Raw genomic sequence first — 17,446 nt, 5'->3', positions numbered from 1 at the left:
CCCTAGTCTGTAATTAGTTTTCTTAAAGGTTTATTTGAATACAGTGCTCTTAAATTGAATAGAGATTGAATCATTCATCTTTTGGTCATTCTTGAACTGTCCTACCCTTTATGAAAATTATATACTTTTACTATTCTGTAGATAGACAAGGATTTAACAGTGAGGAACATGTCAACGTTTGCTTACTGAACAAAGGTGTTCCTTTACAGTATAAAGATTTTTTTAAAAAATATTCTCTCTGTAGAATAGACCATGTAAATAGATAAGAGAAGAAAAAAGTTGGGTCAGGAATGACTTACTCAAGCAAAAAAAACAAAAAACAAAGACAAACAAAAAAACCCCTGCATCGACAGTAAAGGAGGGTGAGGATCCTGACCAATAGAAAAAGGTGAACAGTCAACAAGCAGGGTCCGATTCTCCTCTCAGACAAGTTTTACACTAGAGTAAGTGTAATTGGGGATTGGTCCTGCTTTGAGCAGGGGGTTGGACTAGATGACCTCCTGAGGTCCCTTCCAACCCTGATATTCTACGTCTATGTTTAAGTTCGTTGGTTTTGAATAGTTACTCTTAGTTGACACCAGCATAAGTGAGAGGAGAATCAAAACATTTTTTTGAAAGTCTAATGTTGGGAAAAGAAAATGGTAAAATCTAGTTTTGTTATTGGGTGAGTCTTCATAGGGAACAGGCTGGATCAACTACATACTGGGACAAATTCAACCCTGGTGTAACTCTGCTGAAGTCAAGAGAGCTACACTAGTGATGGCTTTGGATGACCATTGTATTTGATTTATACTATTGAATTTGCACTTTGTATGTGATGTATTAGCAAAACTGTTAATGATATTATGAATGTGAATTATCCATCCAAGACAATAATAAGAGACCAATTCAAATCAACTAAAATAGCAGGGGAAGGAAAAATCACAGAAATCTCTGATTTTTGTCCAAAAACAAACAAACAAACAAACAAACAAACAAACAAACAAACAAACAAACAAACAAACCAAACCTACTGAAAAATACATATTTTCACTACAGGAAAAAAAACACATATTTTCTACTGGTTAATATGATGCATGGTTACTGAACTGCACCTCAACCTAAGCATTTATTTGTTAAAACACAATGAAATATTAAGTATGACTGTTCATAGCATAATTATTTTTCTTGAGTCCAGTGAGTTGGCATTGCTCACCTTTTTTTGTTATTGTTAATTATAATTATTTATCTCCATAAGACTGGACATGCCAAGGCAAATGATTATGTGTTCATATGAATCTGTTATTGCCAGCAATCCTATGCCCATAGAGCCACTGTGTCAGCTCCAATCACTCTACTAATGAATACTGGAAAATTCAATCCCATACAATTATCTTAAGCAGAAATTAAAGCTGCCCCAAGGAGCGTTTATTATTTCTATCTATCTTTCTGAAGACCATTTTTTCCTGTAGGAGAAGTGCCCTTTTCCTGTTCATAGTGAAAGTTTCTTTCCACAATGGTATCCTACTTTTCAGTCTTTATTTCTGGAGATCTTTAACCTCACATAGCCACTGGCACCTGTGTGGTAAACACTTTTCTCTTGCATATCTGTAAGCACACATACGTGTACACATGCACAGACATAGGACACCATCCATGGTGGGAGAAATGGGGTCAGGTCATAGAATCTGGAACCTGTGTGCAGATGTTTAGGTCAAATGTATGTCATTGTTAATGTCTTGAGTTTGTGCATATAACTTGCCCCATCTTTGCCCATATACCTCATCTGTCTGGCAGGGCTCAATTGAGCTTCATCTAGATCTTCTGCAAGGCTTTCCTTTTCGATGCTGAGTAACACGCGGCTCAACCCTTGTCAGCCCCTCACAACTCTCTAACCCATTGCTGACATGAAGGTCAAGAAACCAAGGGAAGGATTCAAACCAAGGTATTCCCTTCCATAGTGCATACCAGTTACTCATAAGTCACTGAGTCAGCCCAGTGTCCACCTCCTGAATTGTTTATACTGGATAGCTGAAATATATCAAGTGTACTTGCTCTTCCTTTCATGATAGGCAAGAGTGTCAATTAATGTATATCTAGTGCCACACTTTGAAATGTGTGTCTTTAAGAGTTAATTCCACGGAAAACTCAGATAATGTATGTGTAAATGTATTTGCTAGAAAGAAAAGGTGAGGTTCAAAGAATATTGAATGAGACACAATTTCAGCTGCTTTTATTTAAATATGACATTATTACTATTCTGGAATGAAATACAGTTTTGGGAGATGAGAAAAACCTTGTTGAAAGACCCAAAATGGAAGCAACTATGGAAAGAACTGGAGCATTCTGACGAGTATGTTTCTTGGAAGGTGACAGAGCACTCCAGATCCAAGTGAGAGTCATACAAAGACAAAATGTAAGGATAATTAAATTAAAAGTAGATGTTCTATGTTATATAACTATTTTCTATCACTGGAGGTAACATCATCCATCTACGTTTTGAAACAAACAGTTCAACATCTTACAGGATATTGTGAAGAGTTTCAACTTTACCTGATTCATCTACTCTCAGCTTTTTACTGGGATTGTCACCGCTGTCATCATCAGACATTTCCATCTCCTCTTCACGGCGGATCCCCATGAGCTGTTCGCTGTGAGCATTCCGGAGCTCCTAAAACCCAAAATGATCCTTTCAGTATTGACTTCCATGAACTGATTCTATTTCTAAACAACTATTTTAAATTTTATATTCTTTTATTTTAAAAATACATATAAATAACCCATGAATATTAGTACAGAATCAGCACAAGACTCAAGAGTTAGAAGGGCTCAAATTGAAGGGAATGGAGTTCTTTGTGTTAAAATATTTTAAATAACTGAATATGTCAAATATACCATTGGGAAAAAAACAACAGAGAAGATGAGTTCCCCTTGTCAAATTATTACCAGTCCTACCCAGGCAGGTATATTTCAGTAATGGCAACAATTAATACTGCATGTAAAATGGCTGTATAAAGGTGCTATCAAGTTGGCTAAAAAATAAAAAGCTCCAGCTCTCATAAGCCCTAGGTTTCTATGCCTGCACATGGTAAACCCAATTATCACACATTTTAAATTCTCAGCATAGAAACATCTTTTTTGGTAACATCTGCATCTTGATTTGAAACAAATGACAGAGCTAACAGCCCTTTCTCAGAAAACCCCCCACAAGGGCAGACAGGCAGGGAGCCTGTATGTATGTAACTAATTGTAAGTAAATGATCAGCAAGCATGTGGGCTTTATAAAAGTCCAGAGCATCTTTGTCCTCAAAAAATAAAACAGGATAGTACTGGTGTAATGGCTGGCTTTTTAATGGTTGCAGCACAGAGAAGACTGAGAGAATTCTATTTTGTCCTAATAATACTATCAGGTGTAACACAGGGATGTTGCACAGTGATTAGTGTAGAGCTTTTCAGTCTGCAGACAGCTAATTTTTCTATCGACAAAGAGCCCAATTCCCAAAGAGATGGTTTGAAATCTTTGAAATAAGGAAAAGTCATGTGGAAGGAATAAATAGTGCTGAAGGTTCCAACTATTTACCCATGCAATTAACAACAAACTCTTATGGTGGGATGGAGGGGGAAAAAAGGAGGGTGTTTCCCTGGGGCTGCACCTTGAGTTCATCAGTAAATGTCATACACTATAATAAAGGTATATGTATCTGTTAATCACTGCGAAGGCAGAGAGGCTAATTAATGGGTGTTTTACATGGGAATCGTTTGAAATTCAGAGGATTGACTAAAATGGTAAATTAAAACCAGTATTGAATGAATTAATTGCATTTAAGACAAAAATTCATAAACCACTTCGGAATTCCATATTGAAAAGAGCCACAAACACTCTTTACCAGAGAGTATGCTGTATCTTCTTAGAAACCAAATGATTAGTGTATTTTAGATTGCAAATGTCCCAGGAGCATCTATTTCAAAACTGTCTTTAGCAGCCGAACAATAATCTTCTCCGGGAACCTCAAAGAGGTCACTTTTTTCTTTGCGTTGCCAGAAAAGCTCAGATAGTGAGGGGTGGTGACAAGGGAAATGTAAGCACATTAGCAAAGGAGGGAATAATCAAATAATATGATTTGAATCAACAGAGCTATTTGTTGACATATGCATAATATTTTACAACTGAGAAATAGGAATTGTCCATATACATTGGTTCAACCAGAGATTTCAGAACCTCTTAAGTTATTTTTTATTGTTTTCTTTCTTCAGAAAGAAAAAAAGAGCGACAACGTTTAAATAAGCAAAGATGTTTTGTGAATTAACATTTCTGGAAAGTCCTACTTTTAGGCATTTTACTTTAAAATTAATTTAAAAGCCAGCAAATGAATAATATGATGTGTCCCCTCATGAAAAGTTAGTTTAAGAAGGGATCATTTAAATCTGCTTCTGTAACAGATGACTGGAGGATAGCTAATGTGACACCATTTTTAAAAAAGGGCTCCAGAGGTGATCCAGTGGCAATTACAGGCCGGTAAGCCTAACTTCAGTACCAAGAAAACTAGTTGTAACTATAGGAAAGAACAGAATTACTAGGCACATAGATGAACATGATCTGTTCGGGAAGAGTCAACAGGACTTTTGTAAAGGGAAGTCATGCCTCACCAATCTATTAGAATTCTTTGAGGAGGTCAACAAGCATGTGCGCAAGGGTGATCCAGTGGATACTTGGACTTTCAGGAAGCCTTTGACAAGGTCCCTCACCAAAGGCTCTTAAGTAAAGTAAGCAGTTATGGGATAAGAGGGAAAGTCCTCTCATGGATCAGTAACTGGTTAAAAGATAGGAAACAATGGGTAGGAATAAATGGTCAGTTTTCAGAATGGAGAGAGGTAAATAGTGGTGTTCCCCAGGGGTCTGTACTGGGACCAGTGCTGTTCAACATTTTCATAAATGATCTGGAAAAAGGGGTAATCAGTGAGGCGGCAAAATTTGCAGATGATATAAAATTACTCAAGATAATTAAGTCCAAAATAGACTGTGAAGAGCTGCAAAGGGATCTCACAAAACTGGGTGTCTGGGCAACAAAATGGCAGATGAAATTCAATATTGATAATTTCATAATAATGTACATTGGAAAATATATCCCAGCTATACATACAAGATGGTGGGATTTAAATTAGCTGTTATCATACAATAGAGAGATCTTGGAGTCATTGTGGATAATTCTCTAAAAACCTCTGCGCAATGTGCAGCAGCAGTCAAAAGAAGTGAACAGAATGTTGAGAATCATTAGGAAAAGGATAGATAATAAAACAGAAAATGTCATAATGCTACTATATAAATCCATGGTACGCCCTCATCTTGAATACTGTGTGCAGTTCTGATCACCCCATCTTAAAAAAAGATATATTAGAATTGGAAAAGGTACAGAAAAGGGTAACAAAATGATTAAAGGTATGAAACAGCTTCCATATGAGGAGAGATTAAAAAGACTGCCACTTTTCAGCTTGGAAAAAAGATGACTAAGGGGGGATATGATGGAGGTCTACAAAATCATGAATGGTGTGGAGAAAGTAGACAGTGAAGTGTTATTTACTCTTTCACATAACACAAGAACCAGGGGTAACCCAATGAAATTAATAGGTAGCAGGTTTAAAACAATCAAAAAGAAGTACTTCTCACAATGTACAGTTAACCTGTGGAATCATTGCCAGGGGATGTTGTGAAGGTCAAAACCATAACGGAGTTCAAAAAAGAATTAGATAAATTCATGGAGGATAGGTCCATCAATAGGGATTAGCCAGGATGATCAGTGATGCAACCCTATACTCTGGGTGTCCCTAGCTTCTGACTTCCAGAAGCTGGGAATGGATAACAGGAGATGGATAATTTGATGATTGCCTACCAGGGCCGCCCAGAGGATTCAGGGGGCCTGGGGCAAAGTGGGGGAGCTGTGGTGCTTGTACTCACCCAGCGGCGGTCCGGGTCTTCGGCGGCATTTCGGCGGCAGGGGGCCCTTCAGTCACTCTGCGTCTTCGGCAGCACTGAAGGACCCGCTGCCGCCGAAATGCTGCCGAAGACCCGGGCCGCCGCTGGGCCAGGGCTCGCGGGGCCCCTGTGGGGCCCGGGGCAAATTGCCCCACTTGCCCCCCCTCTGGGCGGCCCTGTTGCTTACTCTGTTCATTCCCTCTGAAGTATCTGGTATTCACCACTGTGAGAAGACAGAATACTGGGCTATATGGACCATTGGTCTGACCCAGTATGGCCATTCTTATTTTCTTATTACTTTAACATAGTTGAAATAAACTAACAGCAAACCACTTTTCACATCTCCCTAAAAGACAAGAAAGAAAACACCACATCCCCAATTTCCAGTTAAACAAAGACTTTATTTGCCACCCACTTGAACTATTTATGAACGAAATGCAAAATACAGCTCTTAACAATAAATTATTCTAACATTTTATTTTAAATGTCCCATTATTGTGAAGTCATTTGGTATTCGCCATAATAGCACTGATAATAAAAATTCATTTGGTATTCATGCGGATGTTACATCTAGTGCCATTGGTATTCAACTGTAATTTAGCATTAGTTAATGGGCACTTAAAACGCAACCCAAATGATTTATATCGCAGCACTTAAGTGTTTCTCAAACTAAGTGTGCAACACTTATTTTACAAGTGTACTACAGAATAATTAAATAAGTGCATCTTACCTTCTATAGTTTTTGTTTTGAGACAGGGAAAATCATTTAGAGGACTGTAATGTTAACAATTAACATACTGTACTACATGGAAATAAGCAACTGTATGTAAATTACTTTTACATAAAAAATAAAGAAAACAAAGACAGTGGTACTTACTTTTAAAATACGGGTTCATAGCGTATATACTGAATTACAATCGAAAGCTGGATGACCAACACCACAAAACAGGACTACTACTTTCTTTGCTGACATTCGTGTAAAGGAAAGTGGAATCCCAGATCTTTTTTCTCATTTTCTTTGCTCATGCTTATGACAGTCACACATGCATGGACTTGGATAGCCACCCTAATGTGTACTATTATTACATTTATGCTGCTGTGTTTGCCAGCCATGAACTTAGAGTCAATACAAGTGATTGATTAATTTTTTAAAGATGGACATAAAATAGATGGGAAAGAGTACCTCCCATCTCTGGACTGAATACGCTTTACTGATTATTAAGAAAAGAAATCTTTATTTTATTTTCCAGCAAACTCATATTACTCTGGCCATATAATGATTCAACCAGAACAAATATCTATACTATATATCTGTTTTATTTACCAGATCTCAGTGCCTTCCTAAAAATGTATTGTTTAGTATGTGAAAGACTTAATTCTAAAATGTATTTATTTTAAATATCTTTGCTAATTTCACCATTTCATTTCATTATTTCAGAGTGGTAAACATATTCCTCTAATGATTTCTCATTTCTTGTAAAAGAAAAATAAAAACACATTGCTCTCCAACTTAGTGTTATTTAACAACATTTATTGTAATGGGAGCAATGGGAGCAATACATACTGAAATGAGATAGTATAATGGCTAGTTGATTAACTGCTAAAACTACAGCCGTAAATATTGCTGAATGCTGTACGTCCAGCTACAGTCACACTTGTTCTGTGTCAATCCAGCTGTGAGATGATGGATAAAAAGTAATAATAAAATCACCAACCTCAGAATGCTTTCGCCAAATGTCTATGTTCTTTCGCTGAGCTTTCGAGAAATGGTCCCAAGCTTTTTGTCTGGTAGAAGCGTTGAAAACGGCCACAATCTGCTCAACTTTGGTGAACAAGGAAGTCAAACAAGACAAGCAATTTATGTTGTGATCACTATAGAGAAGCAAAGCAAAGACACTAGGAGTCTATGGATGATGTCATTACTGAAATAACATCATCAATATCCATCCAATCATGTGTCTTTTGTACTTACATTTTATCAATGTTGGAGATGTCTCCCTTCAAGTCTGTCTCCATAACTTTAGTCTACACAAATTACAAATATATATTGAAGAATTTGCATGCAGTTGCCTCTTGTGCATAATTTGTGTGCTGTGTGTATGTTCATATAAATGTTGGGGGAGAGGGGTTGTGTGGAGGAGGAAGAAGTGTTAGAGGCAAGGTGTGAGGTGGGCCCCACTCTAATGTCATTATCCCAAAGAGGCCCCATGAAGCTAGGACTTTGTATTAAATCAGACCAAATTAGCTCCTTCCATTCTTAGCCACCTATTTGCTTACAGTTATTCCATTCCTCTCTTCTTTCTGTTAGTGCACCAATATACAGCAGGCTCCTAATGCAACATGAACCTACTCAAACTGCGTCAGCAGTGGTGCGATGGTCCCTGATCGCAACACTTTGAGATGCAAGTATCCTAAGGTTGGTCACAATCCAACATTTTCCACAGCTAAAGGGGCGGTGCTACCAGCTGAGCTGTTGTGCTGTTTCATCAGTTTAATCTGAATAAGCACCATTTTTGTAGTGAAGTTCCCTATGATTTAGCTCTCTGGATTAGTTGGCTAAACTAGCATTATCTGTTCTGTAAAGCTATCACGTTCTGTCTTTCAGACACTTTAAAGCCTACTAGAATCAAGGAAAGGATGGTGGAACTCTATTCATGTCCCACTTCCTGCGCCACCTGAGCTGGTAGCTCCATATCTTACCTCACCCACACACCTAGTTGTTGTTTTCCTCTCCCCTGGTGATTCATTTCAAATCGTGGGACTTTAAGGCTATGTCTACACTAGAAACACTACAATGGCACTGCAGCAGTGCTGCACCTGCACTGCTGTTGTGTGGACGCTTATTACAGCGATGGAAAGTGTTCTTCCGTTGCTGTAGTAAATTCACCTCTCTTGGCGAGATCTCCAAGCCCGGGCGGCTGGTGCTGGGAGCCCGGAGCCCTGGCTGCAGCCGGGAGAGGGGAATCTCCAGCAGGGCCTTTCCTGCTGCTCCCCAGGAGCATCTCCCAGGGCAGAGCCCCCAGCCTGGTCAGGGCCCCTTCCCGGGCCAGCCCCTGCCCCAGGTAGGCCCCGCTTGGAGGGAACCTCTTCTCTGAACCCTCTGCAATTTGTCAACATCCTTTTTGAACTGTCAGTACCAGAACTGGACACAGGACTCCAGCAGTGCCTGCACCAGTGACAAACACAGAGATGCCAGTGACCTTCGAGGAGGTGGCTGTGTATTTCACTGCTGGAATTCTTCCGTCAACCTGGTGCTGTCTACACTGGGGCTTAGATTGGCTTTATGATGTCTCTTCAGGAGTGTGAAAATTCACACTCCTCAGCAATGTAGCAGGTCGACCTAACTTTCTAGTGTAGACTAGTCCTCAGCCTTGGAGAATACAGTATACGGAGCAATCCTGCATTGGCTTCCCTAGAATGGGCTAGATAATTTAATAGGTTGTTTTTGTCTCTGACATCTATGATGTCAAACCAATGGATAAAGCCATGGATGTTTCTGCTAAAATGATGAGCAGTGAAACAGTTAGCAATATTGGTATTTAAACTTTCATCCTCAGATTCAAGAGTTAATCACACAGACAAACAGCTTGCTTCTCTTTGCACTATTGTTCCAAGCTATTTCCAGATTCAGGAAGACAACACTAGGTTGAGTCACATGAGGAAGCTTTTCTTTAAAACCATCAAGGTTGGTTAATTAACTGCTAAAAGTACGGCAATAAATATGTTTAATGAAATTTTAAACTCTGCTTAAACTACATAGGCTGTTTAAGGAGTACTGGAATGGCATTCTGGTTCAAGCTCTGACTAGAGTCACAATAATTTCAGCATATTAACACTTGTTTGGCTCCAAAGGTGGAGATATATAAGGATGGAATTAAATTGTATATGTTTATTAAATTAATTTAAAAAGATTAGAGTACTCATGATTATATGTATATAAATGAAGGCTAGAATTTAATGATTATGCGGTGTTAGTGACCCCGGTGCACAGAGTATCCTGCTTAATTAACAATCTGTGTTTAATTAGCAAATGGAAATTCAAATAGAAAAGATTCACAAAGATATGAGGAAGTGCTGGGTTACTATTTTCCACTAAAAGGTATTAATAGGATCATCTGAATTTTGTAGAAACCTTTGAACTTTTAAGTGTTTAATTAAAAAGTTCTTTCTATAGGTGCTAACATCTATCAGAAGTCTTTATCTGATCATTTCAGAGGCTCTCTTCAGTGAAAACTCAAGGCAGGAAGAGGTCACAGAGATTTCCTGTCTTTCTTTTATAGGCAAAGTGAAGAGTGTACGGGAGGCCTTCTTCAATGATCAAAATTCTCAGGTGTTCAAGAAATAAATAAAAAAATAAATGTTAAGTGTGCAATAAGCTAAAAAAGTCAAGCAGTTATGCACAATATTATCCAAGCTACATCTCTGGATATACATAAAGAGAAAAAACTAGGAGAGAATGCTAAGTGCCCATTATAATTAACATAACAATTAATAATACTTAGCACTCATAGCGCTTTTCATCCATAGATGTGTCAGGATGGCTTTTGAATTTCCTAACATTTATATATTAGCTCTTATCATACTTAGTTATTTTCATTTAACAAAAAATAATTGAATATGAATACGTGGAACCCAATCATGCAGTCTTCACTCCGGCAAAAATTCTATTGACTTTATTTGCCTAAGTCAAATCTCTGGAAATACAGAGAAGCTCCACTGACTTCAATCGAGCTATGACAATTTGCACCAGCTGAGGTTCTACCCCTTTGAGTTTCTCAGCTTCAGCTTAGGGTAAACCCATATAGGAGATATCAGGTTCAGAGAACCAGATTTTAAAAGGCATTTAGGTGCCTAAAGATGCAGATACATGCTTAACTCCCATGGCGCCTAAATACCTTTTAAAATCTGGCCCTCTGAGCCTGACTCTTCCCTATATGAATGTATTCTCTGCCATACAGAGAATACTCAGGGGGGCAAAACCTCAGCTGGTGCAAATTATCATGGTTCCATTGTAGACAATTGGGCCAATGGAGTTATGACAATTTGCATCAGCTGAGGACCTGCCCCAGAGTTCTCACTTCCAGTTTACTCATCCTTCCTTCAGGGATGAAGTTTGGCCAAACGCATCTAAGGCCCTAGCTACTGACCCTGGCTCAGCCACCATGTAACATGGCCGAGGTCCCTATCTGTAAAACGGGGTTAATAATTCTTACCCATCTTTGTAAAGTTCCTTCAGTTCTGTGTCTGAACAGCACTGTAGAGTATAAGCGCTATGTATTATTATTAAGTATCATTAAATATTCACCAACAAACATCTGTATAAAATTATATAATAAAATTTTCGTTAGCCATACGCAAAATTGCTTCTTGTTAATAGAGAATATAGGTAACTGGTCAAATTTAATTTTAAGAACATCATTGTTCTGGAAGATGCAAAAACCCCAATTCTTTTTTTCCTTCAATATAATTCAGATTTGTTTCCAATTTTCCTAAAAACTCACTCTAAGGCTTTGTGATACTTTGTGTGGTGTGTTTCACACAAAGGATTATACTATTGTTTTTCTGCTGAGTTTTAAACCCTGAAAACCAGAGTTGATATGTAGATGTCAGCTAATGGTTCACAACTGCAGCATTACTGTAAGATAATTTATTATAGGTTGTCATAGCTATAAAGGGAAGGGTAACAGCTCTCCTGTGTACAGTACTATAAAATCCCTCCTGGCCAGAGACTCCAAAATCCTTTTACCTGTAAAGGGTTAAGAAGCTCGGGTACCTGGCTGACACCTGACCCAAAGGACCAATAAGGGGACAAGATACTTTCAAATCTTGGGGGGGGGGGAGAAGGCTTTTGTGTGTGCTCTTTGTTTTAAGGGTTCGTTCGCTCTTGGGACTGAGAGGGACCAGACATCAATCCAGGTTCTCCCCATCTTTCTAAACAAGTCTCTCATATTTCAAACTTGTAAGTAAAAAGCCAGGCAAGGCGTCTTAGTTTTACTTTGTTTTCTCAACTTGTAAATGTACCTTTTACTAGAGTGTTTATCTTTGTTTGCTGTACTTTGAACCTAAGACAGAGGGGGGTCCTCTGAGCTCTTTAAGTTTGATTACCCTGTAAAGTTATTTTCCATACTGATTTTACAGAGATGATTTTTACCTTTTTCTTTAATTAAAAGCCTTCTTTTTAAGAACCTGGTTGATTTCTCCTTGTTTTAAGATCCAAGGGGGTTTGGATCTGTATTCACCAGGAGTTGGTGAAAGGAAGGAGGGGGGGGAGGGTCAAATTCTCCTTGTTTTAAGATCCAAGGGGGTTTGGATCTGTATTCACCAGGAGTTGGTGAAAGGAAGGAGGGGGGAAGGGTCAATTTCTCCTTGTTTTAAGATCCAAGGAGTTTGGATCTGTATTCACCAGGGAATTGGTGAGAGGTTTCTAAAAGCTTCCCAGGGAAGGGAATGGTGGCAGCGGACCAGAACTAAGCTGGTAGTTAAGCTTAGAAGTCCTCATGCAGGCCCCCACACTTGTACCCTAAAGTTCAAAGTGGGGATAGAGCCTTGACATAGGTGGAAACTTATATTAGGCATATTAAATAGATACTTACATCATCATTGTTCAATATTTGTTGCCATAAACAAAGTGGGCCAAATTATGATATTCCTCTTAAATGTAAATTAAAAAGAATATATAAACTATAAATCTAAGGAGGGAGGGACAAAGGGGACTGATCATAGGGAGAAGTGGAATATTTACAGTAGAAAATATGCCATAACATAGCAAGTTTACTGAATGGAGACAAGGTGGGGGTAAAGGGCTATACAGTTCTGTAGATAGGGAGACTATGGGAGAACATTTGTTTTCCACTATGTATATTAAATACATTCTTTCAACTACCTACACAAGTTAAGGCTGAAATTGCATCTTGAAGTTCCAGTGACAAGAACAAGCAACTCAAATTGTGCTTTGCTTGATATTTCATTGATTATTATGCATAAATGAAGTTCTTATTCCTTTTATTCAATAAAAATGTACATAGGCAACTGAATGTCTCCCAGTACTTTACAATAAAAGGAAACAATGAACAAAATAGAATCCAGCTTGGCCTAAACTCAAAACAAAAAATCAGAACTCATATCATGGACAACTAATTCCAAAATTGAGGGGTATAGAATGAAATGGTCCAAACACGAAACGACTGTAGGTGGAATAATGGAATATGCAGCAATTTATCTTAGAAAGATTTTAAAATGCATGACAAGTGATACTGAAAATAAAAGAAGGATTTCACCCATAAAATTAAAGTTGAAAGGAAATTTTACAGTCAACATAAACATGATTTTGGAATAAGGACTCCAAGACAATAATAATGTACATAGTTAGCCTGGTCTTGGTCAAAAGCCTGTCTGCTGAGTTCTGAATAAGCTGGAGTCTGCCAATCAATTTGGCAGGGAGCCCAGCAAACAAAGAATTACAGTAGTCAAGGCTAGATGTTATAAATGAATGGATTACAGTCTCCAGGTCAGCTGTGGATAGAAAAGGGCGTATTTCTGGCAACTGTCCTGATATGCATTTGGTGACATATTGACTATGTTCCAGCACTGAGTCCAAGACCAAAATTACCCTCGGCAACTTGACATGTAATGTTGACACAATATTTCAGTTAAGTGGCAGAGTAAAGAAAGATACAGAATTTTATAATTAATCAGGTCCAAAGAGAAGCATTTGGGTTTCAATGGTATTTATTTTCAGAAAAGTATTTGTCTTCTACACATTAACAGCCAAAAGACAATAGAGCCCGGCTTGACAAAGCCCTGGCTGGGATGATTTAGTTGGGAATTGGTCCTGCTTTGAGCAGGGGGTTGGACTAGATGACCTCCTGAGGTCCCTTCCAACCCTGATACTCTATGATTCTATGATTGTTACCCAAGATACACTGCCAGAGAGGGAGAAACAGATGTGAATGTCATCAGTAGAACAGAGCAGATAACCTATAAAAGTTAAAAATACCACCCATGGGAAGAGTATAGAAATGCAAAGTACAGGGCTTAGAGTAGCATATGTTGGAGTTCACTAATCAATTAGACATGCTATGACAGACCCCATAATGCATTTGTACAATAGAAACCTACATCATACTGGCTGTGCAATATACTACAAAGAGTGGCTAATGATCTCCAAATATAGAATCATAGGACTGGAAGGGACCTTGAGAGGTCATCTAGTCCAGTCCCCTGCACTCATGGCAGGACTAAGTATTATCTAGACCATTCCTGACAGGTGTTTGTCTAACCTGCTCTTAAAAATCTCCAGTGATGGAGATTCCACAACCTCCCTAGGCAATTTATTCCAGTGCTTAACCACGCTGACAGATAGAAAGTTTTTCCTAATGTCCAACCTAAACCTCCCTTGCTGCAATTTAAGCCCCTTGCTTCTTGTCCTATCCTCAGAGGTTAAGAAGAACAATTTTTCTCTCTCCTCCTTGTAACAACCTTTTATGTACTTGAAAACTGTTATCATGTCCCCTCTCAGTCTTCTCTTCTCCAGACTAAACAAACCCAATTTTTTCAATCTTCCCTCATAGGTCATGTTTTCTAGACCTTTAATCATTTTTGTTACTCTCCTCTGGACTTTCTCCAATTTGTCCACATCTTTCCTGAAATGTGGCGCCCAGAACTGGACACAATACTCCAGCTGAGGCCTAATCAGCGACACAAAAATAGTTAGATTTTTAAAAATCTGCCACTGCAAGCTCCCACCTCACCCCCCACTGATCATATTTGTACAAGTCAATGTTGGTTGTTAAGAAGTTGGGTGACTGGCAGTGATATTACCTGAGTTTTGCATGTTACAATATACAAATTACCTCATATAAGTGGAGGGAAAAAAACATTTATAAGTGTTTTTATCCATTCTGCCTTGCCTAGCCTTTCCTCTGCAACACAAATTATAACCCCCCTCCCTTCTCATGATGTCCTTCTAATTCACTGTCATTGGCATGGGCATAATTTGGGGGCAGCATGGGAGGGCACTGCACCGCCCCATACCGCCTGCGTCAGGCAGGCATGGAATTTGCCTCCCATGCATGGCCCCGTTGGCCTGGCTGGAGCTGCACCCCCAAATACATAAGTCAAACTATGCCTGTGATCATTGGTTTGCTGTTCTTGGGACGTGCTTTTCTCTTACCAAGAAACAGGATGAGGAAAAGCTAAAGAGGGAACATCCTGGGAATATTGAAACTTCCATATTCCTCAGAATCCATAACCAAACACGCACAATCACTTGTTCCAAAGCACTTATATTAATAATTAAACAACACTCACTTCTAGAAAAGTAGAAACACTTCTTGTTGTATGTTGAAACAACAGAATGTACTTAAATTAAACAGAGCTCACCATGTCCTACAAGGGATTGCTAGGAAATCTGTCCAAAAAATAAATGTTGAAAATCTTTTAAGATGTGAAATGTGGTTTAATTTACAGTGAAGAAACTGACAGCCCAGTGTAACAAAGGGCTTTGGCACACTGCCATGCAATAAATCACTTGAACTTAACAAGACCACTACACCTACATGTCATTTCTCAGCAAACTGGAACCTGTCACCAGGCCAATGTGATACAGTAGGGCAGGTATAGCTGCACAGTACCTTCTCTGTTAATGCTGACATTGTGTAGTAAGGAATAAAGCTTGTGGGCTATACTCTGACATCACAGAAACAAATCTAATACAAAGAAAGAATCTGTGCATGCTACTGTCTTCATCACCTTGACTGGATTTTCTGCTATCCCTAATGTACTGTGTGTAATTAGCTGATCTCCTTGATAATTGGGATTGACGAGGTCTTTGTTGTAGGTGGCAGATAGTTCTGTCGATAGTCGAGACTGTCACAGCTACTTTTGTGTTTTTATTTCATCAGGAAAGAGCTCCATGAGGCGGTCCTGAGAGGAAGAGGCATCATAAATGTGCCTGGGCTCTGACAGGTTCCCCTATGCGTAGGGACTCTCCTGAAATAACAACCTGCCAGGGCAATAGAGCATGACAGCTTTATGAGGCTCCTTCTTCTCAATGAAGACCAGGAGGGTACATTTGTTTCAAATGTCAGATGGTTTCCTTTGCTGAGGGAAAAAGACTGGACCTCATTTATCAGCCAGAAAGTCATCTGTCTCATCCAAAAAAACCTTTCTAATTTCTAACGCTGGAAAACATTTGCTTCCCCCCATTTTGCTCAAACCCTTCCAAGTCCCCATCTGTTATACCATATGCACCCTGTGCCTTCCCCCTCTCCTTTGCTGCCTTCATTCTCACATTCTCCCTTTTGCATCCTTTCTCCCTCTACATCTCCATCTTTCCTTCCTCTCCTCCTTTGCTCTCACATTTCTCCCCTGCTCACACCACCCCAAATATCTTTATTATAATAAAAAAACCTACAACCTTTGGGCCCAATCCTGTGAACACTTACTACCAGACAGAGCTCTCTAATGTGAGTGTTCCCAATGAGGGCAGTAATCATATCAGCCAGTAATATTATTAGGGTCTGGTCCTTCATTTATAAACAAAAAACTAAATCAAGTTTTAAAAGTGCAGCCATCATGAAGTGTGCCCAACTAACCAAAACATTCTCTCTATCTCACTGGTGTAACCCTGTCCTCTCTTCCCTGCTCCAGTTCCTTATTATCTTCACTCACGACGTCATATCCACACAGTATTTACCTTCCACTTCAGCAAAACATTTAACCTCTTCTTAAGTCCATACCTATTCAGAAAAGCACTTCAGCATGTTCACTGACTTCAGTGGAACTTGAGCCATTGCTTCAGTGCTTTGAGGCTTGATCCTGTTAGGTGCTGAGTGCCCTCAACTCCGATGTAAGTGAACACCTTACAAGATCAAGATGACTAGGGATGTATTGCTGAATTGAAGCCTTTGACTGAAAACTCTTTAGAAGCTAACTCTTTTATTTGATTGTAAAGCACCACGTGCATTTATAGGCCTATATAAAACAATACATAAAAATAACAGTGAGAAGTCTTATTAGTGAAATCCTGGCTCCACTGAAATCAGGAGCAAAACTCCTTTTCGCTTTGATGGGGGCAGTGATGAGCTGCCAAAATCTTAGGAACCGGTTCCCTACCGGATCTTCGGCGGCACAGCGGCGGCGGGTCCTTCAGTGCCGGAGCGAGTGAAGGACCCGCCGCCGAAGTGCCGCCGAATACCCAGTAGGGAACCGCCCAGTGAGTACAAGCCCCACCCGCCTCCCAAAACAGCCTATCCCCCCCCATCCGACTCCCACCCATATCCTGCCCCCGACTGCCCCCCTCAGAACCCACAACCCATCAACCCCCCCGCTCCTTGTCCCCTGACCACTCCTTCCCAAGATCCCCCACCCTAACTGCCCCCAAGACCCCACCCCCTACCCAACTCGCCCTGCTCCCTGTCCCCTGACTGCCCCGACCCCATCCACCACCACCCTGACAGACCCCCAGAACTCCCATCTACCCAACCTCCCCCCCCC

The 17,446-nt window shown here is 39.6% G+C and overlaps 1 protein-coding gene across 2 annotated transcripts in view; it reads right to left on the bottom strand.

The window, feature by feature from the left end:
* The window catches only part of LOC113405086 (ecto-NOX disulfide-thiol exchanger 1), a 487,391-nt gene that overhangs the window by 86,595 nt on the left and 383,350 nt on the right, over positions 1-17,446 (bottom strand). For both annotated transcript variants that reach the window (XM_026654602.1, XM_026654624.1), the window contains 2 exons: positions 7,666-7,772; positions 2,533-2,650 (listed from right to left, as the gene is read on the bottom strand). In XM_026654602.1, coding sequence (XP_026510387.1) covers positions 2,533-2,650; positions 7,666-7,772 — 225 coding nt within the window. The remainder of the gene's footprint in view (positions 1-2,532; positions 2,651-7,665; positions 7,773-17,446) is intronic.

This window comes from Terrapene carolina, unplaced genomic scaffold, assembly GCF_002925995.2.
Source record: "Terrapene carolina triunguis isolate 2854851 unplaced genomic scaffold, T_m_triunguis-2.0 Scaffold18, whole genome shotgun sequence".
NCBI lineage: Eukaryota > Metazoa > Chordata > Testudines > Emydidae > Terrapene > Terrapene triunguis.
Note: the sequence above shows the minus strand (reverse complement) of the source record. Positions and strands in the feature narration are given on the sequence as shown.